The following is a 25,245-nucleotide window of genomic DNA, read 5'->3' on the forward strand; positions in this document are numbered from 1 at the left end:
CCCTTCATGGGCACAAGGAAAAGCTTGAACACACAACTTGAGTAAGCTTAATAAAATGTAGCCTGTTTGAATCTCAAGATAAAAAGAATGAGTCTGTCAGAAATAGTTAGCCTCACTAGTACAAGTGAACTCTTCATTTCAGTATCTACAGCTGTGCGGACATAGGTCCCTGCTATCTTAGCATCCCCACTTTAATATTAAAGGGGATTTTGTACATTTGCTTAATAGTGAAATCCTGGTTTCTTTGAGACAGAGCCCAACTTATTTGAAGACAAAAGGTAATGGGTCTAGAGGAGCAATGGTGGGCCCCAGCCACCAAAAGACTGGTTTTCCATGAGCAGTCTTCCTGCATTGCCACCTCAGCCAGGTTTGGAGACACAGCAAAAAAGATGAGGACATTCAATCATGGCACCATCACAAAGGCCATACATGAGCATACTCTAAGGGCAGCCAGGACTGTGCTCATCCTGCTCTTGTTTGGAAGCTCTTACTTTTTTCCCTGACATGTCCTTTAAGAATTGGCCTAAGCCAAAGAGCTTGAATGAGTGAAACCACTAAGCAGGAAAAGTGGACTTAAGAATGAATATGCAAACAATAAAACATACTTATACCGACTAGTGACATCTACGATCTAATATAAGGACAAAGTCATTATATATTCAATCAGAGTATTCACTGGAAGATCCATTAGGGATTTTGCTTTGCTTCTACTTTTCCTGTTACAGAGCAATAGTTTCAGTCTTCTTTCTTTCTTTCATTGCCTTGTGGAGTGCAACTCCTATACCTATCATTGGAAACAGTTTTGACGTTGATATGAATTTATGAGATTTGAATACACATCAAATCAGAACACATTTATAAGCTGAAGTTTTGAATTTGAATTTGTTGTGTTATGCAGAAGAAAAGTTATCAATCATTTCTAAGAAAAAATGCATGAGATGTCTAAATTATCTGAAGTTTGGCAACTTTTCCCTCCTAAAAATAGAGAGAAGTTGTCTTCAGTCATTGCTCGTTAATGCTACACACGCCATATCACTGATGCAAAGGTCACTAGCTGAAAAATAAGGGTTTAACAAGCAATTTGGAATTACATAGCAAAAAAAGCCAGCTTAACTACTTATAACCCTTCCAAACAGAGCCTGAAGAAAAGCATATGAAAACCTTTGCTCCTTTGCATTTGTGAGGGGCTTTTTTCAAGCCCAGATTAAAATGTGTCTAAATAAAGAGAGAAAGAGAGAGAAATACCAGAATCATAAAATGTCCTTCACTTCTTTTCTCATATTTCATGTTTTCAGGAGGATGAGTGACTCCGTAGATTTAAGTAAATGACCACTTTGCCTATGTCTTCTCATTGAGAAGATCCTTTATCAGCTGCTACCCTTCAGAGAAGCAGAGATCTGTATGGAGGGGCTGGTGACAGCAGCCATGTGCTTCTGCCTCATTGCTGTTGTGGAATAAATGAGCTGTGGGGTCACAACCATATTGCAAAAAACTAAGAAAACAAGCATGGAGTGACTCTGAAGGAATTTTCAACTTGCATTTCAACACAGCTTGAGGGTTGTATGCACTAAAATTCCAACTAGTGGAGTTCACAGAGCTTAATCCTGAAACAAGTGTCTTTGGCATGTACTTAAGTCAAGGGGCACCGTGCGAAGTTAAACAATCCTAATGTTTATTTTACATTTTACTTTGCTCTGAAAGGAAGTCTTGCAAGATGTTGTCTGGTGAAGAAAATCCATTTTCTGAGATAAAAATATCATGAAAATTTAAGGAAAGAGTATTCACAAATGGCAATGAAAGGCACAGTGGATAAGCTGGTCTCTTTACCTGCACCTTCTGCCATGTGGCTGTGCCAGACCTGAAACACCATGTGATAAAGGGCAGAAACTTGCCATCATGCTGACTAAGCCTTCAACCAACTGGAGGAAGTAGGAAGATCAACAAAGTCCTACCTTCAGTCTCAACAAGTTATATTCATTTATTAACTTCAGGAAATTTTTCGATCCCCTGGTATTTTTAAGGGACATCTCCGCCCCCTGTGAGAGATGCAGCCCCAGGGAGTCTGAGCAGGGAGGAACATGCAGCATGCTCAGCACCCCACACTTGGTTGGAGTCTGTCCAACAATCCCAAGAGAAATTGCCAAGGCACGATACCTCATCTCACTTCGTGGGGGACAGTGGCCAAGAACAACAGCCAATGGAGGACTACATAATTGGCACACACTTCACTTGTGAGCAACCCAAAAATGAAAGGATAGCTGAGTCACTTCCCCACTGCAACTCTACCAGGATACAGGCAGGAAAAGGTTGACTTTATGGACTCAGAATGATTTGCTGACAGCTTTAAACATCACTTTGTGTAGTCTGTCAGTTTAATTGCATAGTATAAATAGGAACTGGAAAACAATTAGAATGCTATCTAAGTACAGGTGCTAATGGAAATTTCATAAAAGAGAGTGAGAAAACTGCGTAACTGGAAACTCTGCTAAAAAATCTTTGTGACCCTTTTTGATTTTTATTTCCCTCAGTGGACCAAGTGCCAAAAAAGCCCATGATCAGATTTCTGTTTGTTTTCTAGGATTCCAGAGAGCACTACACTCCCAAATCTCAACAGAAAAGGTGCAGAATAAAATTTTCTTTAAATGGCTATTACTTAAGGCTTGACCACAATAAAGGACACAGGATTCTCCAGTTCAGCCAAGTTTACTTAAGCATTTTAGTTAAATACTACAAACAACCACCACCCAAAACAGAGTCACTTTCTTCCAATCCTACCATTCTCAACTGCCTTGATCCTCCTGTGTTTTGCAACCATTTTGGTAGCAGGTCTGTTAAGGATAACACCTAAGGCTAATTCATTTCAATGCTCCCCTTTTGTCTGAATAAGTCCCTTTCATAATACTACAAACAAATCCAAAAGAGGGCAGTTAATGTTCTATCATTTTTTTATCCCACAAACGAGGTTCATTTACCCAGTGTGCAAGCCAATAACACACAGAGTCAAAGTATTTTCAAATTAATTTCATTGATGTGCATGAATGGGTGCCTGTCTCAAGACAGCACCCCTTTGTCTCAAAACTTTCCACATTTATATACTTAAGTAATACATATTCATTGTTATTTTCCTTAGTGATTGGTTCTTTCTTCTTCACCCCTCATGTAAATTAGCGCGCAGACTCTGTCTTCTTCCTTCACTGTCTTGAGTGGGTGGTATCATTTCAGTAGGTGGTCAATGACTCGGTGGTCATGATCTCCCCTTGTAGGAATTACCTTTTACCTACTTCTTCCCTAATCTTGGCATTTCCAAGCAGTTCTTCAAGGTTTATTGACCAGACCACAATCCATTACCTTTTCTGACATAAACATAAAGCCCCATTGTCTAGTAGTTAGTTCCTAAATCATACCTAGTTATTGTTTCCCTATTTTAAATATTAACTGATGGGGTCTGTACACAAGACTTTAGCAGCTCCCTGGTTATTTTAATCATATTATACATATTAATTGATAACAACTTCAGTAAATCCCTACTTACTAGGATCAATTGCTTTATTCTTATATTCCATTGGGCACAATATTGGGATTTCATTAAGTACCTCAAAGAATTTTAGAAAAGTGTACCTGTAAACTACACAGATAATAATTTGCCACAAAATTAACATATTTGTAGGAAACTCTTGACTTGTCACTACATTTTTGATTGATTATTCATGTAAAAACATAATTAGCTGGTAGAAACACTTCAGCTTTTCTGCATCTGTTGGCAGAATCCACACCCTTGTTCTGGCTCCTACGCTCAGCAGTCCCCTCTTACCAGAGCAGATGCAGCTTCTCAATGATTTACTTTGTTTGTCTTCCACCGATCTCCTAGACCAACTTCATAATTTAATCATCACTAGATTACGATTTGTGATATTGTTGGCACAATGCCTGTTCTCAAAAAAATTGTGAATGCTGAAGAACCCTTGCCTCTCAGAAGGAAACTTGAGGGTTTTCTTTCTGCTGTTTGAGTTAATGTACTCAGCAGATGGAGCTGTTAAATACTCCTATTTCAATAAGATTAGATGGGATTACTGAAGTTTTGGGGAAATTTTGTCTGATTATCACACTTGTTTCCTTCTTAAAATGTTTCTGGAGTCATTTGTTTATATTAACTACATACTATTCTTAAGATAATAACTGAGTCCAAAATAACAAGGCATGAAGGTGCCTTTATACATTTCCCTGTGCTGACAAAGGCTTCACTAAAAAGAATAACCAAAAGAATAGGCCAACAGCTGTTTGCATAAAACCAGGATACCTTGAAGATGAACCTTCAGTGGCACTGACTCCAGGGTGACTCTCTAAGTTAACAAGGAAGACTTGTTACACACCTTCTAAACAGGCAGAGAGCAGAAACAATAGTGCATAATTTATTTGAGCAACTAACTAACTAACTAATCAACAGTCTTTGAATACTGAATTCACCTAGAGCACTGCTCTAAATCCACGAACACTGTTAAAAGAAACTGGTTAAACCATCCTGGTTCACAAACACATTTGAAGAAACCATAGTCTGCCGGAGGGCATGCCACAACAAGAAAGCAAGCTTAATGAGTTGAGTAAGTTATTCATTATAAACTACTTGCTCAGCTATAATCAGCCATTAAGTGACTGAACATATGCTGAAATGTGAGGGTGGAGACCTTACAGCCTCGAACTGCTTAAGCCCTGCACAGATAGATGAACCAGCTGGAAGTGCAGCACCATCACCCAGATAATCACAGACTCCAAGCACTCAGTGGGGACCAGCTTTGAACGGATGCCAGAAACAAATTTCTTTCCCATTAAGCAGATTTATGGATTTCTTTTGTTCCTATGAAAATTGAACTATGCTAGTAGGAAAAGACAAATTTATAAATAAAATAAAGTACAACTCAAAATACATGCCTAAGCTGAGGCCTCATTCCCTGCTCCAGGCCTTGATGACACAAATAAAGCTCAGGACAGTGGAAAGGGGGCCTAAAAGCTGCAGATTTAGTGGTGAGTGGAGTGGAACCTGTGTTGAAAGTTATCATTATGTTGCTCAGATATTTCAGTGTAGAAGACAGCGAGGAAGGTTGTGCTGAGGCAGGGAGTTCAGAATATCTTGGGCAGACCTCGAAAAGCTGCTATTACAAAGAATCCCATGGCTATATAAACTGCTACGGCCCTCACCAATACAGCCTCAGATACAGCACCATGCTGCTTAGCCATGTCCTAACCTTGGCACTGAAAAGTGCAGCACAGAATCTCGCACATAATTCCTTCCAACTGCCACTGTTACTTGCACTTAAACTGATGAAAAAAGCCCATCCTTTTCACTCCATTCACTGCTCCCATCTATTCCTCTAATTGGCCTTCTTTTTACATGACTGTCAATCCAGAGTAACAGCATTAAGTCACTATTTACTATAGCAGCATAAGCCCATCCTTTTCACTCCATTCACTGCTCCCCCATCTATTCCTTTAATTCCCCCCCTTTTTTTTTACATGACTGTCAATCCAGAGTAACAGCATTAAGTCACTATTTACTATAGCAGCATAAGATCGGATCCTCTCCTTTGAATATGACCTTAGAACATGAGTTGTCAAAAAACTGTGAAATGGATTGTCTGCTGAAAGATGTTACAATTATGTCAGTGGTAGTAGATTAGTGCCACCAAATGTACCTGTGTGCCTATCTATCTGCACTGTCTGTGGTGGTATCACTAGAATGGCCCTAAAGCAGTTGGCCCATGTCAATTATTAGTCTCCAAAAGAGAGCATGCAGCAACCCTGTTTTGGCAGGAAAGTGAGTTTGATAGTATGGACATGGACTGTTCAGTGACAGTTCAGAACCAAAGAACAGCATATTTACAGTGTAGATGTAGCTTAAGAGGATTAATTGTTTTTTTTTCCTTTAAATACTAGGTACATATTGTATACTGGAGAGATACTGAGTATCTCAGGCAAGTATGGTACAAAGCTTGTCAGTGTTATGCTTGGAAGACTGGGAAAGCTGCATGTTGTTTGTTACCCTGATTAGTCAAATTAAAAAGCAAAGAGCTGGCTTGGTACATTTAATCTATCTGACTGACATGCTTAATTTGCCTTCCTCTTACTGCTTCCCTCTCACCAGCCTTATCCAACTATAAAGTTTGGTCAGGTTCTGCCCTAACTCTTACATGATTACAGAGAAAGGAGCATCCATCTATTCATTACCACCATCACCACCGTTTGGTATCGTAGATCTTCTGCTAGGTGAGGAACAGCACTCTGTTTAGGGCTGAAGGTGATGAACACCACCACTGAGAGGGCAGCAGCCTGTCTTTAGAGTGACACAGCTGTTAAGATGATCAGCACAATTTCCTGCCTCTGCTGCTTCCCAGAGTTGAAAGTTCCCCACTATCTCTGAGCCAGCGAAGCAGAGACTACCATATTATCACCTCTGTCTGTGTCAATAAAGGAATAGATCTGGGCACATAACATCTGGAGTGTCTGCAAGTATGACACAATTTACAGAAATCCTTCCCTGGAAAGCTGTGGAGATGTAAACCAAGGGAAGTGCTTAGTAACAAAAACTAATCTTTCCTGTTGAAAGGTTAGAAAAACCCCTGTATTTCACAATGCTGAGAGTAGAGGTCCATTACTGTTACAGTGCTAACATCTATTCCAGGGCAGCCGAAGACTGATGGTCATTACACTGACAGGACTGCTAATGAGATGGAAAAGCAGCCCTGTCTGTATGCTGACCCTACTATACGAAGTTTCATTTTTAGGCATGATGTTGACTAGGTGGCCATTCAGCTGTCTATATGCTGCACTTTGTGCAGTGAGTGGCTACACAAGTGAAATAAATATTAAGTTGGGGCATGAGCTTGAGCACTGTATTGGGACTGTCCACATTTTTTATTAGCACAGACTGGTCTGATTTTAGTGTGTGCAAGTTCATACTCTCCCAGATAGTGGCCAGGAATGATCTTGGGAACAGCCTGGGTCAAGGACCTTTTCCAAAAGGCAGTTTGGATATGGCCATCCTGTTTCAGTGGGCAGGAGGGTTTCATCTGGTGATTGTGAGTTGTGCTGTGCCATGTAGCCTCAAGGCCAGACCACAGTTCCTGGCCCACTTTATTTTCTTGCACAAACATAATCACTGCTACCAAAGAAAAAGATTTGAGAGTATTGTTTTGTGAAGTACTAATTCTAGTTTTCTTCTCAGTAGGGTAGACACAGCTTTTTTTTTATGTTGGGTAAGTTCAAAACCCCGGTCAATGGTAAAATCTTTATTAGAAGCAACACAATTAGCCAGACGTAAATCACACTTCACACACTGCTCTTTATATAAAAATGTATGAAGAAGAGGCAGCAGTGATGCCAAAATGAAGCAGGACTGGTGTGCCATTTGCCTCTGCACAAGGAACAATTAAGTAAATAAGGGTTCCTTCCACAGGATTGCTAAAACTACATGGCTGAGGGAGGCAATATGGCAGAGGTCTGTAAAATAAGAGTGGACTAAAGAAGAATTGTTTACTGTCTCTTCAGTGTAAGAACTAGGGCACATCCAAAGAAACTGCCCACTGGAACATTCAAGACTTGAATGGGTTGCAGTGAAAAAGAACTACTTCTTCACAAAATGTGCAGTTAGGCTGGGGGCCCCTTGCCACAGGTTGCTGTGGATGACAAAAGTTCACACAAGTTCTACAACTGATTGGTCAAATTCATGGAAGAAAAGTCTGTCAAGGGCTACTAAATTTTAAGATGCTACCTCTGACTCAGGAACACCTTGCTCTTCCAGTTGGTTAGAGCTGGGTGAATATTCTGAGAAATATCACAACAACTGTACAATTTCCTTGCCATCTGTTGTTGGCCACTGCTAGAGACAGGTTACGATGCTAGACTGATCTTTCATTTTTATCAGTATGGCTGTATTATGTTCTTCCCTGCCTCTGCTACTCCACCATTAAACCTGTCCATGATCAGTTTTCTCTCATATTTATTACGCAACTGGGGTCCTGGGGGACAAGAGGATCTTCCTCTGCCTTTTCTAGATAAGACCAGGAATCAGGAGTTGGTCTCTCTCCCTTTGCTGTCCAAGAGTTGCAGGAAGAGGAAGAAGGAGAAACAACTCCTCCATCCACAGGAAAGCTGGAGGATTTGAACAGTACTGGGTATTAGGCAGCCTTTGTCTGCTCCCTATTTGTTTCTCTGTTCCTGAGTTTACCCTGGCATTTGGATGAAGGGAGAAAGATATCACTTCCTGTACCAAATGGCTGCTCTTCTCCAGAAGGCTAATAGGTAGATCTCAGCCTGAATTGAACTCCCAACCAAGAGAGGATTTAACCTTTGTCCAAGAGGAGAAAAATTTGAGTGTGATTCAACTTCACTTTTTAGGAAACATATTCCTCAACTTGTAACTCAGACTATAAGAGCACTGGTTCCTGAGCTCAGTATAGAGAGCCCAGGATGAAGCTCAGTGGTCTGTGGCAAGAAGCCACACAAGCAAGTAATCTCTTCTGGCCTCTAGGTCTGTGACCTGCTCAAAGAACATTATTAATACATGGTCTGATTTAAAGAAGAAGGTCTGAAACTCTGTAAGTTCTGAAAATGCTACACGGTGCATTAAAAATGAAATGGCAGTTAACTGCCATCACTCAGCCTCTTATTTCCTAGCAAGGATATGCCTGCCTCATGAACAACATTAGGTGCAAGGGCTTGAGTAAGTTATACAATCACAGCTATAGCTATATGAGTCCTCACAAACTGGCATCAGTCCTGAACTTCTTGTAAGCATGATCCCTTTTTTTGCTCATATGTCTTCACACAATGCTTGAACTCTAGCCATGGAAGACCTAATTTCTTGGAGAAGATTTCTGAGAGTGATGAGTCAGCATAATTTGGTTTTATTACTTTTTTTCTTTTTATAAAATGGTTGATTTTATAATATACACATTAAAAAGCTTAAATGAAAAAAATTGAGATTTTTTTCTAATCTTTCACAACCCTCTTTGAATCACAGTCACAAACAGTAGTTTGGGAAGCACTGAATTAAAGGGTAGTTTCCTAGACCTTCTGTAGCCAGCAAATACTCTGCCTCTCAGCTGACATCTAAAATAAAACTTACTTCCTATTCCTTCCAAGTTCAGTCCCTCATTTCCTCCTTGTACATTGGCTGCCCTTCAGCATTTCCGTCAGGAGGTGAAGAAGAAAAGCTCTTTGACACCAGAAGGATTACTTACTTCATTGCCTAGTGTGTTTGTCCTGAACTTGCATTTCCCCATATTATTTCCTTTCTTTTTTTTCCTTTTTCCCATAGGAAGGCATCCTTTTTTTGTGCTAATACTGTGCCATGGTTGTGCTATTTTTACAGCTCTGTTTTGGTGCTTCAAGTCTTTGTGAATTAAGGAAGAAGTGGTTGACTGACAGTAAGGTTTTCTGCTGTCGTTTTCTGACAGGTTTTCACCAGTACTCTGGACTGTTCATCCAGATATTCAACTGAGGGATGGAGGGAAAAGCTAGTTATAGTAAATGCAAGGGTTGGGTTTTTTTTGCTAAAATAGGTAATTCATGTAATAAAACCAAATCGTCTAACACATCGTGAGCTGATATCACAATGTGAAATTCTGCAACTAGGATGATGCATAGTGGAGCCAACCGGGACAAGTAGAATAACTCCAAGAAATCTCGCAATTCAGTTGACTATAGGAGTTCCTCAGTACACATTTAGAAAGATCATGACTTATCCCCCAAACTTGTCACAAATTAGCTTAGAAGATGCTCCACATACAGTATGCTAATACACTAGTGAAACTTCTATTCTTCTTTCTTCCCCATGTGACTCAAAGAAGACCTGAAAGAATTTCTCCCTTCCCTCTCTCTATCTTTTCAATCTTAGAAATGTCAGGAATGCCATATCCTGTTTTCTTTGGTTTTGCTGGGGGGCCTTGTGAGTGTTTTAGGAAATGTTTAAATGCTGAAACTTTAATAAAGAGCTCCATTGTCCAAAAGAACTTCATTAGTCATGGACAATGAAAGACTATTAATAGCAACATCAACAATATGCAAACAAAAAGTCAGAACAGTGTTTAAAAGCCCTTTCTTTTCTCAAATGCTAAAGATCCTCTCACTTCAGTCTTGTGATAGCCTCACTTTATTACTCTGCAGTCAGCTTTTCTGTTTGTAGAACTGTAATTTCTATTGTAAAGACCCCTTCCCAAGAACTCTCTTCTGCTTTTCAAAAAAAGACACCTCTATCAAGGTTTTAACAATCCATCAAAAAAGGTAAAAGAGATCCCATTTTTGTCCCTTAGAAAATCACAATTTTCACTTTTGAAACAATACAACTTTTAAGAACACTAGCCTTGAAATAACCCAGGCTAACAAAAGTGATTTCATAGTAAATTAGGGAAGTAAAGACTATTAGCATTTTATTGTGATTAACCTTTCAAAATAACCAAATATGATGTTTTACTGCACACCCTTGCTAAGGCTTCTGAATTGTGATGAAAAGAAACAGAACAGATTTGCTTCTAGAGGAGAAAGAGTAAACACAAGCACATTTAAAATAGCTCTAACATTCAGACTGCTTAGATGCTAGGAACATGCCTAAAAAAAAATACTTCCCCCATGAAACTCAGCTAATGTTACAAATTTGATAAATTTGAATGTATGTCAGGTAAACTAATAAGGAAGAATCAAAACTAAACTAAAAACGAAGAGTCCATATAGCAAAATGAAAACATAAAAGGGATGGAAAGGCCTAAATGAAATATCTGCCTTTAAGCAATGTCTTTGCACTCTGCTTTTTTGTAAAGCAATCAAAGCCATTAAGAATCTATATATAGCTCAGTGTCTCTTTGGACAGCAAAAAACAACTTAGCAACACAACCAAGTCAATCCCTTCTTCTACAACACAACATGTTTTTAATTAAGAAAGAATGCCAGGATGAAGGAGACCTTACAAGTTCAATAAGCTGAGAGCATTCAGTTTTTGGAAGTAGGGGCGAAAGGGTTAAGGTTTTTATTGTAAACTTCACATGTTTTATGTTAATGTAACTATTTAAGCCCTTTCTTGCCTTTCTGATCATGTCTTTTGACAGGAAAGGGAGTATTTGTTTTGTCTGATTTTATCTCTCAGGAAAGCAAGCTAGAACTATCCAAAAATGTCTCTTCTTTATTCTGACCTCTGCCTTCCAAAAGGAGCAGTTTAGGCATGATGCATTTTCCAGAGAATGGAAGTATGAAATTCCCTTTCTAATGGAAAAATCTTACCTGGGTAATCATTCTTGTCTACATCTGAGTCTCCTCTTAGAGTGAAGCCAAATCCCGAAGGCATGGACTGTGAGGCCCAGGCTCCCTTGAGAACCTGGGAAGGGTTAGTATTTAACCCATTACTGTATCCATTGTAAATAAGCACTTTCCCTCTTCTGTCTTCTCCTGCAAATGGTGCACCAATAGCAATATCTGCAGTGCAACAGAAGAATAAAAAGAATGGGCACAATTAAAATGGAGCAAAAATTAAGTCCCTGCAGGAAAACAGACATAAATGGCTTCTGCTATATACATGCAAGAGCTTCAACGTTCTGTACTTCTGTATGGATTCAAGTTTTAAGGCAAATATACAAAAATGTTTGTAGTGTCTTTTCTGTGTCAAACTTTCATGAAAAAAAGCTTATAAAATCATCCTATGAAGGGGTTATTGCATTATACTAAATACCCTGTCCACACTGGATTCCTCCACCATATTCCCAGGGCATTTAATAAGCTTTAATAAACCAAGATCTAATGAATATCTGCTTCTACTTCCATATTTTTAAACAGACACAGATTTTCCTTGATTTCCTCTATCACCTAATTAATAAGGAGCAGCTAACTAGTTATAATTAATTTTCTTTTTCAAGATAAAATATTTAACATAGATAAAAAACCCCACCCCCTCAAACATCCAGTGTTTTAGTATGCAAAAGAGAACAACAGAATATGGTTTCATCTATACAAAGCCAACAGCTTATTCAGAAATGGGAATAGTACCAAGTCAGAAATTTAACAGGAGGCCTTGGGTATTATGCAATTAAGCACTGCAATCCTCAAAAAAATGAGGAGGCATTAAAACATGCCATACCCAGGAAGCAGAACTCACAATGCTCTTATTTCCTATGCATGGGATGTGGAGAGAATCACGTGTCTAGACTGAGATTCAACAGCTGCACTAGCTGAGCTAGCCAATAGGAAATACTAGAGGAGGATACATATCTACAGCTCTCATTTTTAGGTTCTGGTCTAGGAGCTGATGCTGGACTCCTTTGTTAAACTTGACTTCAGCTCCTGGAATTTGTACCTTGACTCTAAAGGCAGGAATGGACCAAACCTCTATGACTGGCACCTTCAGTTATGAAGCAGAAGACTTTGGCTCTAGATCCATCTTTGCCTTCTCTTTACAGCAAGCGAGAAAAGCAGGAATGTCTCCTCCCTGCCTTACCAGAATGCTAGAGTGCAGGGATACCAACCTTCCCTGCCCAGAGATGCTGTGGGTGTTTGCTATTGCTCACAGGTAGAAAACAGGAAGTCTCCACTGTGGGGTCCAGCTGGGCTGAACTCCATGGTGGGATTGAAGGACAACCCAGTGAGGGTATTCTTAGCAGTCACAATCCAGTGGTTTCTACCCACAGGATGGTATTTGGATTTTGTGTACTCTGAACCCCAATACAGTCCTATGGCTCCCGACATGACATCCCTTGCACAGGAGCCACACATTGGTTACATTGCCTTAAGAGTCTAGTGGCTACAGCACCATGAAAAACAGCCCTCAAGTTAAGGAGGTGCTAAGTCCATTAATTTTTCCTTAGTGGGCCAACTATCTTTGAGGCTACTATGCAAAATACCACCTCCAGGAAAAACTCCTTGGGGTTTTAGATGCAGAGATGCCTGCTTTGCAGATCTCTAACATCCTGGAAATAAGAAGTAAGGAAATGCATACAGGGAAAACCAGGGGGCTACTGACCACGTCTAGGAGGCTAACTCTAGGTGCTCAAGGCATCCAGGCTATCTCAGATGATTAAGCATGTTAGTGTACTTTGACTGTTTTCTTGAATTTAGGCTCCCAATTAACTTACATGAACATTTTGGTGTGTGTGTGTGTGTGTGCTATAGGCATTTGAAAAAAGTGCCATTATGCACCTGTTTCTTTCAGTGCTTAAGTACCAATGGAAGTCTGATTCCAAAATAGTACATCTGCACTTGTCCAATTCTTTCACTGTGGGGAAAAATGCTCCACTTAGCGACCCTTGTTCAATTCTCAAACTCATCCAAGCATTTGAGGAGAGAAGGAGAACTCTTGCTTTTAAACAAATGCAACATCTTAAGTAAGTATTTAAATTTAATTATAGTCATAAAACAGATAATATTTTTATTCAAATGAACATGCTAATATTTAGTAAAAAATAGCACTGTAGTCAATATGACTGCTCTCTTATAGGTAAGATTTTCATGGTTTGGCCATCAATATCAGTTTCATTAGGTTTAGTGTAAATTCTCGTGACTTTCAAAGGCAGTTACATGTTAAAAAGCCTTTTTCAGCCACTTCACAGACACTTCATATTCATTGCTTAGCCATTTTTTATTTCAATGTTATACAGAGATATATATTACTACATTACATATAATTTACCATTATATCCATCTTGATTGAGATCTCCAAGGTGCGTGATTGCACTGCCAAATCTACCAAACACTTCAGTGCCTGTCAAAATTTGCGCATCTCGGAAGACGAAAGCACTTTCTTGCAGGTATAGATAAACTTGCCCAACTTCTTTAGGCTTGCTCTCAAATTCTCGTTCCATAAAGAGAGGGGCGCCGACTAAGATATCATCTAAACTGGAACAGTCAAACAAAAAACAGTGTCACTGAGAGACTGAGTGTAATCAACACAGTTCATGTATTTGTTAAACAGGAAGCTGATAATTATCATAGAGTCATAGACTAACTGAGGTAAGAAGACACTTCTGGAGTTCTAGTCCAAACACTTGGTCAAAGCATGGTCAACTGGGGAAGGCTGCCCAGGGCCATGCCCACTCCAGTTTTGAATATCTCCATGGATGGAGACTCCACTCTCTGGGCAACCACTTCCAGTGTTTGATCACCCTCACAGCAAAAACATTTCTTCCTAGGTTTAAACAGAATTTCTTGCACTTCAATTTATGCCCACAATAGACACTGAAAAGCTATACTTTGCAGTTAGTGACCCAGAAGTCAGGAATTTAACTAAGAGGGGGGGAATCTGTGTTACTAGAACAAATGCTGTCCATCTATCTTTCTAACAGTGCTAGTGAGAGACAAATTTTAGTATAAAATCTAGCTTTTAAAAATTATACAACAGTAAGTGAACAAAACAGAACAAAAATTGCCACTTTCCAGCAGATTTTTGAAGTAATATACATGAAACACAGGTAGAGCATAAATTAATGGAGAATGCCTCATCACTAATTCAAATGGAAGCTGGGAGACAAAGCCAAAGCTTTATTTCTGAAAACACTTCTGTTAAATATTAGGTACTTAAGTAGTTGCAGCACTCACGTAATTTGCTGTGCTAAGTATTAAAGAGAAAGGACATCATAAAATCACAAAAATATGCAGCTTAGAAGGAAAAGTCCTTCTGTCCATTTTGGTACTCCAAGAAGAATGAGTAAAAGAAGACAGACTAATCAAAGGACATTTTGCATGTTGTTTTTCTAAATGGGGGTGTTTTGAAACGTTACCAACATTTATTTAGCAGGAAAAAAAGACCCTTTACTGGACAGTAAAGAATAAAATCAAGCAAGATTGACAGACACGTAACAAACAGAAATATTCTTAATAGATTATTCTGAGATATGAAATGATAGTATTAATTTCTGAAGGTTGCTCAAGCCTGTGTAAACTAATAGGACAATTCCCATTATATTCAGTGGACATTGGTCATCCATATTAAGGAACTCTGCTACTGCAAATAACTAGTACTACTTGATCCCAGGATTTTTAATTGGGAAAATGTATTCACTTGCTCTAACATGAAACTTTGTTCAAACTTTGTAAAACTTATAGAAAACTTTCTGCTCTCAATTTATCATATTCCTAATAGCGATGTTTTCACAAAGGCTTTATCCATCAGTAAACCAATTAGTAAAATTGCACTACATTGCTCTTCCCAATTCTGATAGAAAAAAACACCCTGTATGATTTAGGAGTAGCTTAGCTACTACTTTACCATACATATATACTATGGTTCTAAGATATATACCATAGAATTTAGTACAGAATATCTCATCTAAAAGCCTTTTAATCACGTAGAACTTAAACAGTCTATAAATTGTGACAAAGTACTTCTAGAAATGTTATTTTTCTATGAAGCTTTATAGTATGTTTCCATAAAGGAAACTGTAATTCAAAATGTTAAGTCACTTTGGTATGGTTGTTCTATTCTTTATATGTCAGATTTTACCCCATGGCATGAATAACTAAAAAAGGAAGGAAGCAGACGCTGCTTGACATCAAAGGTAGGATTTTCCTTTCACACTAAACATCAAAAGTCCTCCTCTACTAGTGAAAGATGTTCGTGGTTTGGACAGAATGTCAGCTGAAATGGTTGCCATGAAACAATAGCAACAACAAAAACAAATCATGAATGTTCTTTTTATTACAAGTTATTTCACATGTGCCATGTACTAAAAGCATTACACAGTAGGACTATTATGAATTATTATATTACATAGCAGTCCAGATATTCCCAGTAAGATTGGGACCCCATAGTGTTATGTGCTGTATAAACCATGAAGTAAAAGATGAGCTTGGCTCCAATGAATATTTTACAAGTGAAGGATTGTAAGATTAAGGGAAGATTTTTTTAGAGGTGGTAAGGAACCAAAAGATTCAGAGCCAGGAAGCTCCCAGTACATTGATGTAAAATAAGTAGATACCTAGATACCTTTAAAACTCTGGTCCATAGAGCAATATCCAGATTTTCTAAAATGGTGCAGAGAGAGGCAGACTTTTTATCACCCACAGTGGCCTAAAATTCTCTAAGCAACAGCCTAACCCAGAATACAAGATTCAACAGGTGAGACAGAAAGCAAGCAGACAGGAGCTGGAGTCTGTTGTGCAGGGATCACTGCATCTCAGCTGGAAGTGCACAGTGCTGGGTTATTTTTCTAGGAAAATTTCTACTTTGTTAAAACAAATGACAATGACTGTACAAAATGCATGAATAGTCTAAGCAGCAAGGACCAGAAACCAGTAGCTAAGGTGTCTCGCCTTCTGATGTGCTGAGGGAAAGGCGGGAGGAAGGCAGTCATCTAAATTACATTGACCTATTTCTAAACTGGTTATGGTCAGCAGAGCTACCTGGAACACCCGCAGCATTTAGTTTGCCTTCCCTCCAGGTCTTAGCGTGTCCCACCCACACCAAAGCCTTCCTTTCCTCACCTTCTTGATCTTCCCCCTTCTCTGTTGGTGCCAAGCTCTGTAGGTCGAAGCAAGCTGCTTCAGCAAGTCCAATGCAAGAAGGAATCCTCCCTCAGGCAATTCTAGGGGTTTGGGTTTGGTTTTTTGCACTGTCACAGCAGTGTACTATGACCAGAGAGGAAGGATTCTTCAGCTACCCTGCTCTCTCTTTGATCTTCATTTACTTATTCCTAGTTTCTCTCCAAGTGAGTAATAAGCAAGCAACTGCTACTTACCATGCTTTACAGTCAGTTTTACCTTCCAGCTCCTACAGCTTAAGTATTTAGACATCAAGCAGTCAAGGGGGGGGGTCACTTGTTCAGTTATAAATACTTATGTGATTAGAATCATGCATTTTTGTTGGTGAAGGAGGATATTTCAATTGGCTTTTAAATTGTAGGAGTTTATATTTACAAAATTGGAGTTCTGAGCCAAATTCAGGTTGATGTGATCCCCTTTAAAAGGCCATAAAAGCAAAGGAAAATCAAAAGCCCCTAGACAGTAATATTAAACCATAAAGTGCAGTTCAGTTTGCAGTGGTATTTTGAACTGGTTTGTTAGATTTATTTCATTACTGCATTAAGATGTTGCAGTTCACATAAATTATATGTTTGTTTTTGTTCCAGCACAGAAAGGTAACCAGCCAGTATTGCTTCCCTTCTGATAAAAAAAATAATAAATCTTTAAAAAGAACAAGCTGACCACCTGCTGAGACTGTATGCAGTTCCTTTGTATCCTGCCGAGTAATAAAAAGCAGGAGTATGGGAAATGTCAAGAGGTCAAAGTATAACTATGGGAAGCTTTGATATAGGCCAAATAAAAGACCAGTAAACAGTTTATTCCACTATTTTATTGGACTGTTTCAGTCTAAATTGAAAGTGTTCTCTTCTTTCCTCTTTACTGGGAATGTAGTCTGTAAGTTGATGGCAAAGCTTGTTGTTAAGTTTCATTGTGGATTTCTCATTATTAGCAGTGGCAACTAAACAGTAGTTCAAACAATATCCTCAATTTCCCTGTTCTGCCTACAATCCTGATGTGGTGCAGATAAAAATGCAAGAGTCACTCTGGAACACCTGCAGGACTGCTGGAGCAGAAGGTCTACAGAACTTTTTTCCAAGGATGAGCCTGATCTTTGAGCCACGTCTTCAATCTTATTACAGCAAATCATCATTCCTATTAATCTCTTCAGCATGTAACTTAATCAGGTTTCTCATACTGATAAGGCCATCGCTACCTCCTTTATCCTTAGCTGCACAAAAACCCCAAGGAATTTGAAGTGGTCATTTCCCTTTTGCTTTTTTTCCCCTCTCTCTGTTTTACTCTCCCTTTCAGATAAATATTTCTATCAACTATATGTGCAAACTAACAAAGACAGACTACATATCTAATCAGGCATGTTTATCAAGTAGAGCTTTTTGTGTTTTGTTTTCTGTGGGATGTTTGGATCTCAGAGAGAGTCATTAGATTTCTTTTAAGATATATACTGGGAGACCACACAAGCCTCAACGGCAGTTTGATTATATTATTGACATAAACTGTGGTCTTAGAGGTACACAGAAAATATGAGACCTGCCAAGTAACCCTATGGTCCACAGGAAATAACCTGCACAGGAAATAGTTTGGTTCAGTGAGAAGTTAAATAGCAAGTTCCCCGAAAGTCTAATGAGTGTCTATTGTAACTTAGATTAATGTTTCTCCACCCTTTCACATTAGTAATGCAAAATGGTAGGAATAAATGAACCCTGACTCTGTATATCATAAAAATAGGAATTTTCAAAAGCTATGGTACTATGACAAAATTTCACCTCAGAAACTTGGAAAGATTGGAGTACTATGAAGCCACCACAAAAACTGTTGAAGCTTTTCTGTTTGTTTGTTTTTATTTTGGAACTGCAGTAATATTTTATCACCTCATTACTTTTCTCTTTTCTTGTATTTCTCACTCTTTAAAGGGTCGATAGTCACTGATGGGAAGCAATGATTTAGCCCAGAAAAATTATTTAATGCAGTATGTTTAAGCACCTAATAAGAAATAGTCACAAGAAAAGAATATGAAGTAGACACATCTGAGACATTTTGCAATAGGCAAGAGCATATCACAGCTCTAAATATAATTCTGGCTCACCTTTGGGCAGATTTCCAAGTCTCTGAGCTTCAGGCATCTTTATCTCCTTACTAGAAAACTAGTATCAATAATCACATACTAAAGTCCTGATCTTCCAAAATATTTAATCTGACTTTACATGAGTTCAAAGTTAGCAAGCGTTTTGTTCAACAGGGCCTGAAATCCCCGAATGTCTTAGGCATGACCCTGGCAGCTAAGCAGCATTCTCCCTCAGACAAGCACAATGCCTGTCAACAGCTATGGGCCATAGACACTTTTTGGTCCTCTGGATGGTGAAAATGGGTGCCCAACCAGTAGGTGCTGGAATGAGGAGCTGATGATATTGGAAAGCTTTTAAAATTGAGAAGCGAAGCTATGGACGGTCCACATGTGAGAAGACTTACCTGCTTTTGAGAATGGGAGAATGAACTTTTGACTTTCACCTATCTCTTCCCCACAGTAGCTAGCACTGTTTATTCATTGTTCTTCTACCTTGATCTCTTTCCTAAGAATTTGGTCATTCCTGCTCTGCCATGCTGCTTTGAATAAATATTCAGGAAGATAAACTCACGCAAACTAGGCCTGCAAATACTTGTGCCACTGTGATTGCACAAAAATAACCCTATGTGAACAGTTAAAATTAGAAAAGCAGAGAAGCCAAGAGAAGCATTTTGAGGCATGAAGCACCTGAAAACCTATGTTTATTAATAAATATCAGGCATTGCTTCTATGAATGTTCAGTGGAGCTGAATATATTTGGTAACCTACCCATCATTGTTAACATCAGATACTGCAACAGTGTACCCAAAATAAGACGCCATCTGGAAATAAAAAACAACAGATAGGCTTTCATATCAGATATCAATTTTTAAAATTTTTTACTGATAATCCTCTTTGTTTCTATGGTCATTAATTCTAAAAAATATTTTATATATTCTTGAAACTATGTTAATGAAACTATATCCTCTAGAGAAGTAATATTTCATCACATAGTTGCTTGACATTACCTGTTCACCAGTGAAGTTCTGGATAAAGGTCAAGTCTGAAGAATTAATAATTGAGACCTGGTAACAGAAAAATATGGAAAGTTTCAAGCACACATGGAGATGCTACAGCATAACATCACTGCAAACCAATTTGACACATTGAAGGATGGTCCAAGTGGCCAAGAAAAAACAATTCTTTCATTTCACCAGTTTTCCTGTAAGATCTTGAACAAATCACTAAGATTTTATGAGTCTCAGGTCCCACATGAATAAAATGGGCAAAAGACTATTTTCCTTCCTTACTGGACACTGTGAACAGTGGGAAGTCACAGATTATCAGCTAATCAGTGACAACATTAGTACACATGAAAATATGAACTTAGAACATGAAGAAATATATGCATGCATACATATATATATATATATATACACACACAACACATACACACCCCTTTTCTCTGAAAAATGGTATGAATAAGTTCCAGAGACAGAAGGAGTTTTGGGTCCACAAAATTAGCAGATGTGTCTGTGGCTGGGATCTCTGTTTCCCAATCAGGTTAGTTCTGAAACTTTTTTTTCCTATGAGGTAAAAGATGTATCCACAACCATAGATTGTTTTCTTCCTTCACTTCTAACTGCGTATCATGACTCTCTGCATCTGGTATTCAGTGTATATACTTAGAGCACTGAAAATAAACACTGGGTATGAATAATCTGAACTTGGACTTCTCTCCACTGTGGACACAGCATTGCATATGAAATATGCTAACCTATGGGTAAGCTCAGGTCTGATAAAGCTCAATGGGTATAGTGATACCAGTCACACTGCAAGTATGCTTGTAATTGGCTATTGAAAACAAACTTCAGAAAGGACTAAGTGCTTAATATTCAAAGCCCAAACTGGTAAGGCATTTCAACCCAGCCAGGTAAGCCTGAGGGTGAAAGTCACTGGCAGTTTTCTCTGATTAGAAGGTTTGGGATCAAAGAGACAGAAAATATAATGTAGACTTTAATCTTCCAAATGGTCTGACTGCATTCTCACTATAAAAGGGATAAAATGTGGCTCCAGTACATACATAGCCAAAGTTCTGTGCTCCCCTCGGGACTCCAGCAACCAACTCTGAAAAGATAAATGATCAGCAGTGAACTGGTTATGCTGTCATCTGAGTGGTGCATGCAACATGCATCCCACACCACTTAAATTCTTCCTTGACATATAACCCTTAGGAATTTGAGTTTTTATCTTATCAGAAACACCTGCAAATCACTTCAAGACATTAATTCATAAGATTTTAACGTTCATTCAGTGCATCTACTTGCATGAAATATTACATCTTCACTGCTGAATACACTCATCCAGAAATCTCTTTCTGCTGAGCATTACTTAGCATAGCACAGTGTAATAAAGCTGTAAGTACAATTCAGCTTGTTACCTGACAGCTGTGGATTGATGGAACCAGAATTGGTTGTGGCATCACACACTACAGTACAGAAGTTAAACACAATTGTCCTTACAAATACCCCTTTTCTTTCTGGCTGCACAACAGTTTGTCTCATCTGTTACTTGGCTTGATGCCATGAAAGTGTTTTGACAAGTTCTGCACAGGCTATCTGAAAGCATTATAAGGAATTTTTTTGTGAGCGGCATTGGGGGAATCCATTGAACAAGAACATGAAACACTGGACCTAGCTGCATTCTAGGATATAATTCTGCTCAATGGTGAAATCTTAAACAACTAGTGGAAAAAATAGAAAAAAAAGAAGAAAGGAGCAAAGTCACAGCCTGCAGTCTTAATTGTATAAACCTTCCCTCATTAGGATATCCACATCAGAAGACAGCAGCAGGAACTTCAGATACCAAAGCACCTCAGACACCTGCTTGTATTGACCTAGCATTCCTCTGTTCTTCTCTGGGTTTATATACTCCACTGTGGTTGATTGTGTTTGGTTAAGGGGAGATGGAAGTAGTAATGAAGGATTGAACAGGACACAGATGATTCCTAGGTCAGCCAACAATGCAATTCTTTGTGCCAATCATTCACATGACTTATTGATTCAAGAACCATCCATTATAAAAATGTGAATATGCATTAAAAAAAAAATAAAAGAGGTGGGTGCAGCCTTCCATTACCAGGAATGTATCTTTTTTTCCACATTATAGCACTCAGCTCAAAATTTTCATTTATTTTTTTTTAACCCAGAATGGCACAGGACAGGAAACTAACTTTACAGGGATTAAGCAGCAGCAGTTCTGGGGAACGGGGTTCATTTCTAGAAATGCAGTATGTCTCTATTGGCTTTGTGAGTCTGGACCATGGAGCTGTTCACGCCCTCAAGAAAGATACTCCTTAAGCAATACTTTCTGACAGACTGTCAGCCTTACACAAGAAACATAGCTCCTAAGGTATGAAACACCAGGGATCACAGATATTTTCAGGTAACTATATGTTTTAAAATCTTGTACAATTTCAGAACACCTGAAAATACCTAAATCATGGACAAATTTCTATTTATAACTGATTATTTTCAACATACTCTACCAAACAGACAGCTGTGACAGGAGGTTTTCTTCTACAGTGGATTCAGCTTGCAGAGACATAGAAAAACTAGCGTTCCATTTCTAACACACCCACAAAATTTACCGTACAACTTAAAAATCAGAGAACATTCAACTTGGTTTTAGTTCTCCTGCCACAGCACTTTGTGCTATGAGTTCAGCACATCAACTAAGTGAAGTTTAAGTCTTGTTGGTATTTAGTTAAAGCCACAGTGGTGTTCCAGGAACTATTGCTGCTAAACCTAGGCCCTGCAGGATGGATTGCTCTAACTTTGTCCTTAGAGAATTACAGAACTATGTTACTGGAGCTGCCACCTTCCAGGGCAGTTTTTCCTGGCCATGTGAAACTAATAAATATCATGTGTCACCTTTTGCCAGAGGCAACAACTTGAACCTCAGTGTTTGAGCTGAATTCTAAGTTATGTAATGACATTCTTCTAATTTAAAAAAAATATTTATCATTTTAGTCAAAACCTGTTCCTCAGTGCATGTTGCTCTACTTTATCAAATCATGAATGTAGTGTCCTAGAAGGTGGTGTTTTACAGATCATGAAATATTTCAGGTGAAGGTTTCACAGTGATGATGTTTTTAAGCAATGCTATTAATCTGTGAGATGTCTGGTTCTCTGTGGATGACAGTTGCTGTCTAAATTATTCTAAATATGTTCTGTATCAAACTTACTTGATCCAGGCAAGAACCATTACAAAGTCTGAGGCATGATTCTATATTTGGACATTTACATTCATGTGCATTCAGCTTTTTCTAATTCAGGGGACTAATTGAACACCTCATCTTCCTGTAGAATGTTTTCTCTCATTCTAAGCCCAGGTTTTAATAAAAGGAATTAAATTCTTCTGTCTCCTGCTATTAAATATAAGGCTTGGGGTAGGAGCAAAAGCACAGGGAACTTGTTTGTACTGCATTATGCCTGTGCAGGAAAATATAATTTATGAAAAGGGTCAGCTAATGAACTGCCCCAGGCACCCCACCTTTAAGGCACATGAACTGGAACTAGGAAAACTTTTATAGAGCCAAGAGCTGCTTTCACCAACAAGAGCTAGCATGCCAGTGTAGACACCTGTCTTTGTCCAGAAGCAGCTGAATGTTATCTCCTAACCTGGACTGTGATGTTTATGTGGCAGACAGAAGTGCACTTTCAGCACACACAGACATTTCCAAGCCACATTGCATCTGGACAGCCAGATGCTGAGGCCCAGCAGCCTCTATGCAGGTGAGTAACTTGAGTATGGACCAACACTGTACAGGACTGCACTGATGGCTGCACTTGTTACTACTGGTCACCAAACTGGCTAAATTAAGTGAGCCTGGATGGCTCTACCTACCATGTTGTCACAACTTTAACTGCTGAACAAATGCGTGGGCACGATACCATAACAACAGATTCAGACCTTCTAAGGAAATATTTGCCTCTGAGAATGCTGGGTACAGATAGCTTAAGTCTCACCAGTGTTTCAAATGCATAAAAGGTATGTTCCTGCATAGAGACCCCATATGAGGAATTTAATAGGTGTACAGCCATATGGTTTCCATTCAAGTATATAGCTTCTTACCTTGCTCAGAATCCCCAGTAAATTCCCCAGCAGCCACAGAGTATCCTGTTTACAGATAAATTACAAGCAAAACAACTTGATAAACTATTTCTTTCAAAAAATTCACAAGAACAACCAGATTTGTCTGTTCATCTGATCATCAGAATGCAGATTTTCTAACATTAGTATATTAAAACTCTGTAGAAAAAAGGAAAACTGCTTATCACATTATTATGACTAAATTAACTGTAGGTCTGAATGTATAATAAATCTATCCCTTTTCTCAAAAAATGAGCTTCTAAATAATTAATACTTAATAATTTATCTGAAAAAAAAGCAGGTACTATGATGGTTTGCCCTAACAGGTATTTACACAATTTAGGTCTTCATTACTGTACTGTAATGTGCGAGTATCCTGTTTTAGCTCTATATGGAAGACAGATTTCCAAAGATGCAGTTAAGTACCTCCTGGAGGTTTAGTAAACCTGTAAGATAATTGCTGTTGACAGAGTAAAGACTTTTGGATTGTATCAGGCACTGTAATTTCAAATCTATGGGCAGAGATGAAAGGATGCATCTTTGCCTTAAATTCCACTGCATCTTTTCTATAACTGTGTAAGAAAAAACACTCTTACATGCAGAGACATGTGACTATCATGCAAATTCTTAGAGATCAGTACTAGTAAAAGGTACACAAAGAGCCTTTTTTTTATTTATTACATAATATCTTCAAACTGACTTTTGTTATTGCTTGCTTCAATTGTATCTTTTAAATACTAGTGAGAATAAATTGGGTATTTTTTGCAATACTGTACAAAATACTGTAGAACTGAATTTTCTTTTATCTATTAAAAGTTTAAATAGTCTTCAATTACTTTAAATTCAATCCATCATCTTGGAATGAAGAAAGATATAAATGGGAAAAATTTGTATTTCTGCTTAATTATTTAAGATCAAATAATAAGAACCCTAATGAGCCATTTAAGATCTCTACCTTCAAACCCTGTTGCTGTGCATAATTTTAAGAATGTTCATAATCCCACTGAAGTAACAGCAAACTACTGATCTGCAGTTGTGCTTATGGCAAAACATGTTTAAATCGTCTCAAGAGTGGGAGATTAGTAACTTAGGGCTTTTTTTCACATTTATGTAAGACCCATGCTTTTAGAAATATTGGTAACTGACACAGAGCTTAGCTTACCCATGTAATTGTCATCATACGAGGGTGGTGCCACTCCTGTTTGCTTCTCTCGTGCCAGTTTTCTCAGAATATCCTTGAAGGAATAATTTGCAATGATATCCGCAATACTTGCAGTGATTACCTGACCTGGATTCAAACAACTTCATAAACAAAAGGGACATAAAGGAGAGACACTTTCTACAACACAGGGCTAGCAGAACATCAGAGCTGAAGGGATAATATAGCACAGATGCAAAGAGCAGACATCTTCTCTCAATCTTTCTCCATTATTATCCTGAAAGTCTCAAGAGGACACATAAATCAACAAAACAAGGCTTCGACACTCTATTGAACCGCCACAAAAACATCTCCAGACCCATTTCAAGGTGCTGATTTAAAC

The 25,245-nt window shown here is 38.5% G+C and overlaps 1 protein-coding gene across 2 annotated transcripts in view; it reads right to left on the reverse strand.

Moving 5' to 3' along the window:
* ITGA8 (integrin subunit alpha 8) overlaps positions 1-25,245 on the reverse strand; it is a 125,974-nt gene that overhangs the window by 81,562 nt on the left and 19,167 nt on the right. For both annotated transcript variants that reach the window (XM_049798484.1, XM_049798485.1), the window contains exons 7-13: positions 24,867-24,992; positions 23,687-23,731; positions 20,634-20,677; positions 19,579-19,635; positions 19,340-19,392; positions 13,661-13,866; positions 11,266-11,457 (exon numbers count right to left, since the gene is read on the reverse strand). In XM_049798484.1, coding sequence (XP_049654441.1) covers positions 11,266-11,457; positions 13,661-13,866; positions 19,340-19,392; positions 19,579-19,635; positions 20,634-20,677; positions 23,687-23,731; positions 24,867-24,992 — 723 coding nt within the window. The remainder of the gene's footprint in view (positions 1-11,265; positions 11,458-13,660; positions 13,867-19,339; positions 19,393-19,578; positions 19,636-20,633; positions 20,678-23,686; positions 23,732-24,866; positions 24,993-25,245) is intronic.

The sequence above is a fragment of the Accipiter gentilis genome, chromosome 4 (assembly GCF_929443795.1).
Source record: "Accipiter gentilis chromosome 4, bAccGen1.1, whole genome shotgun sequence".
Classification (NCBI taxonomy): domain Eukaryota; kingdom Metazoa; phylum Chordata; class Aves; order Accipitriformes; family Accipitridae; genus Astur; species Astur gentilis.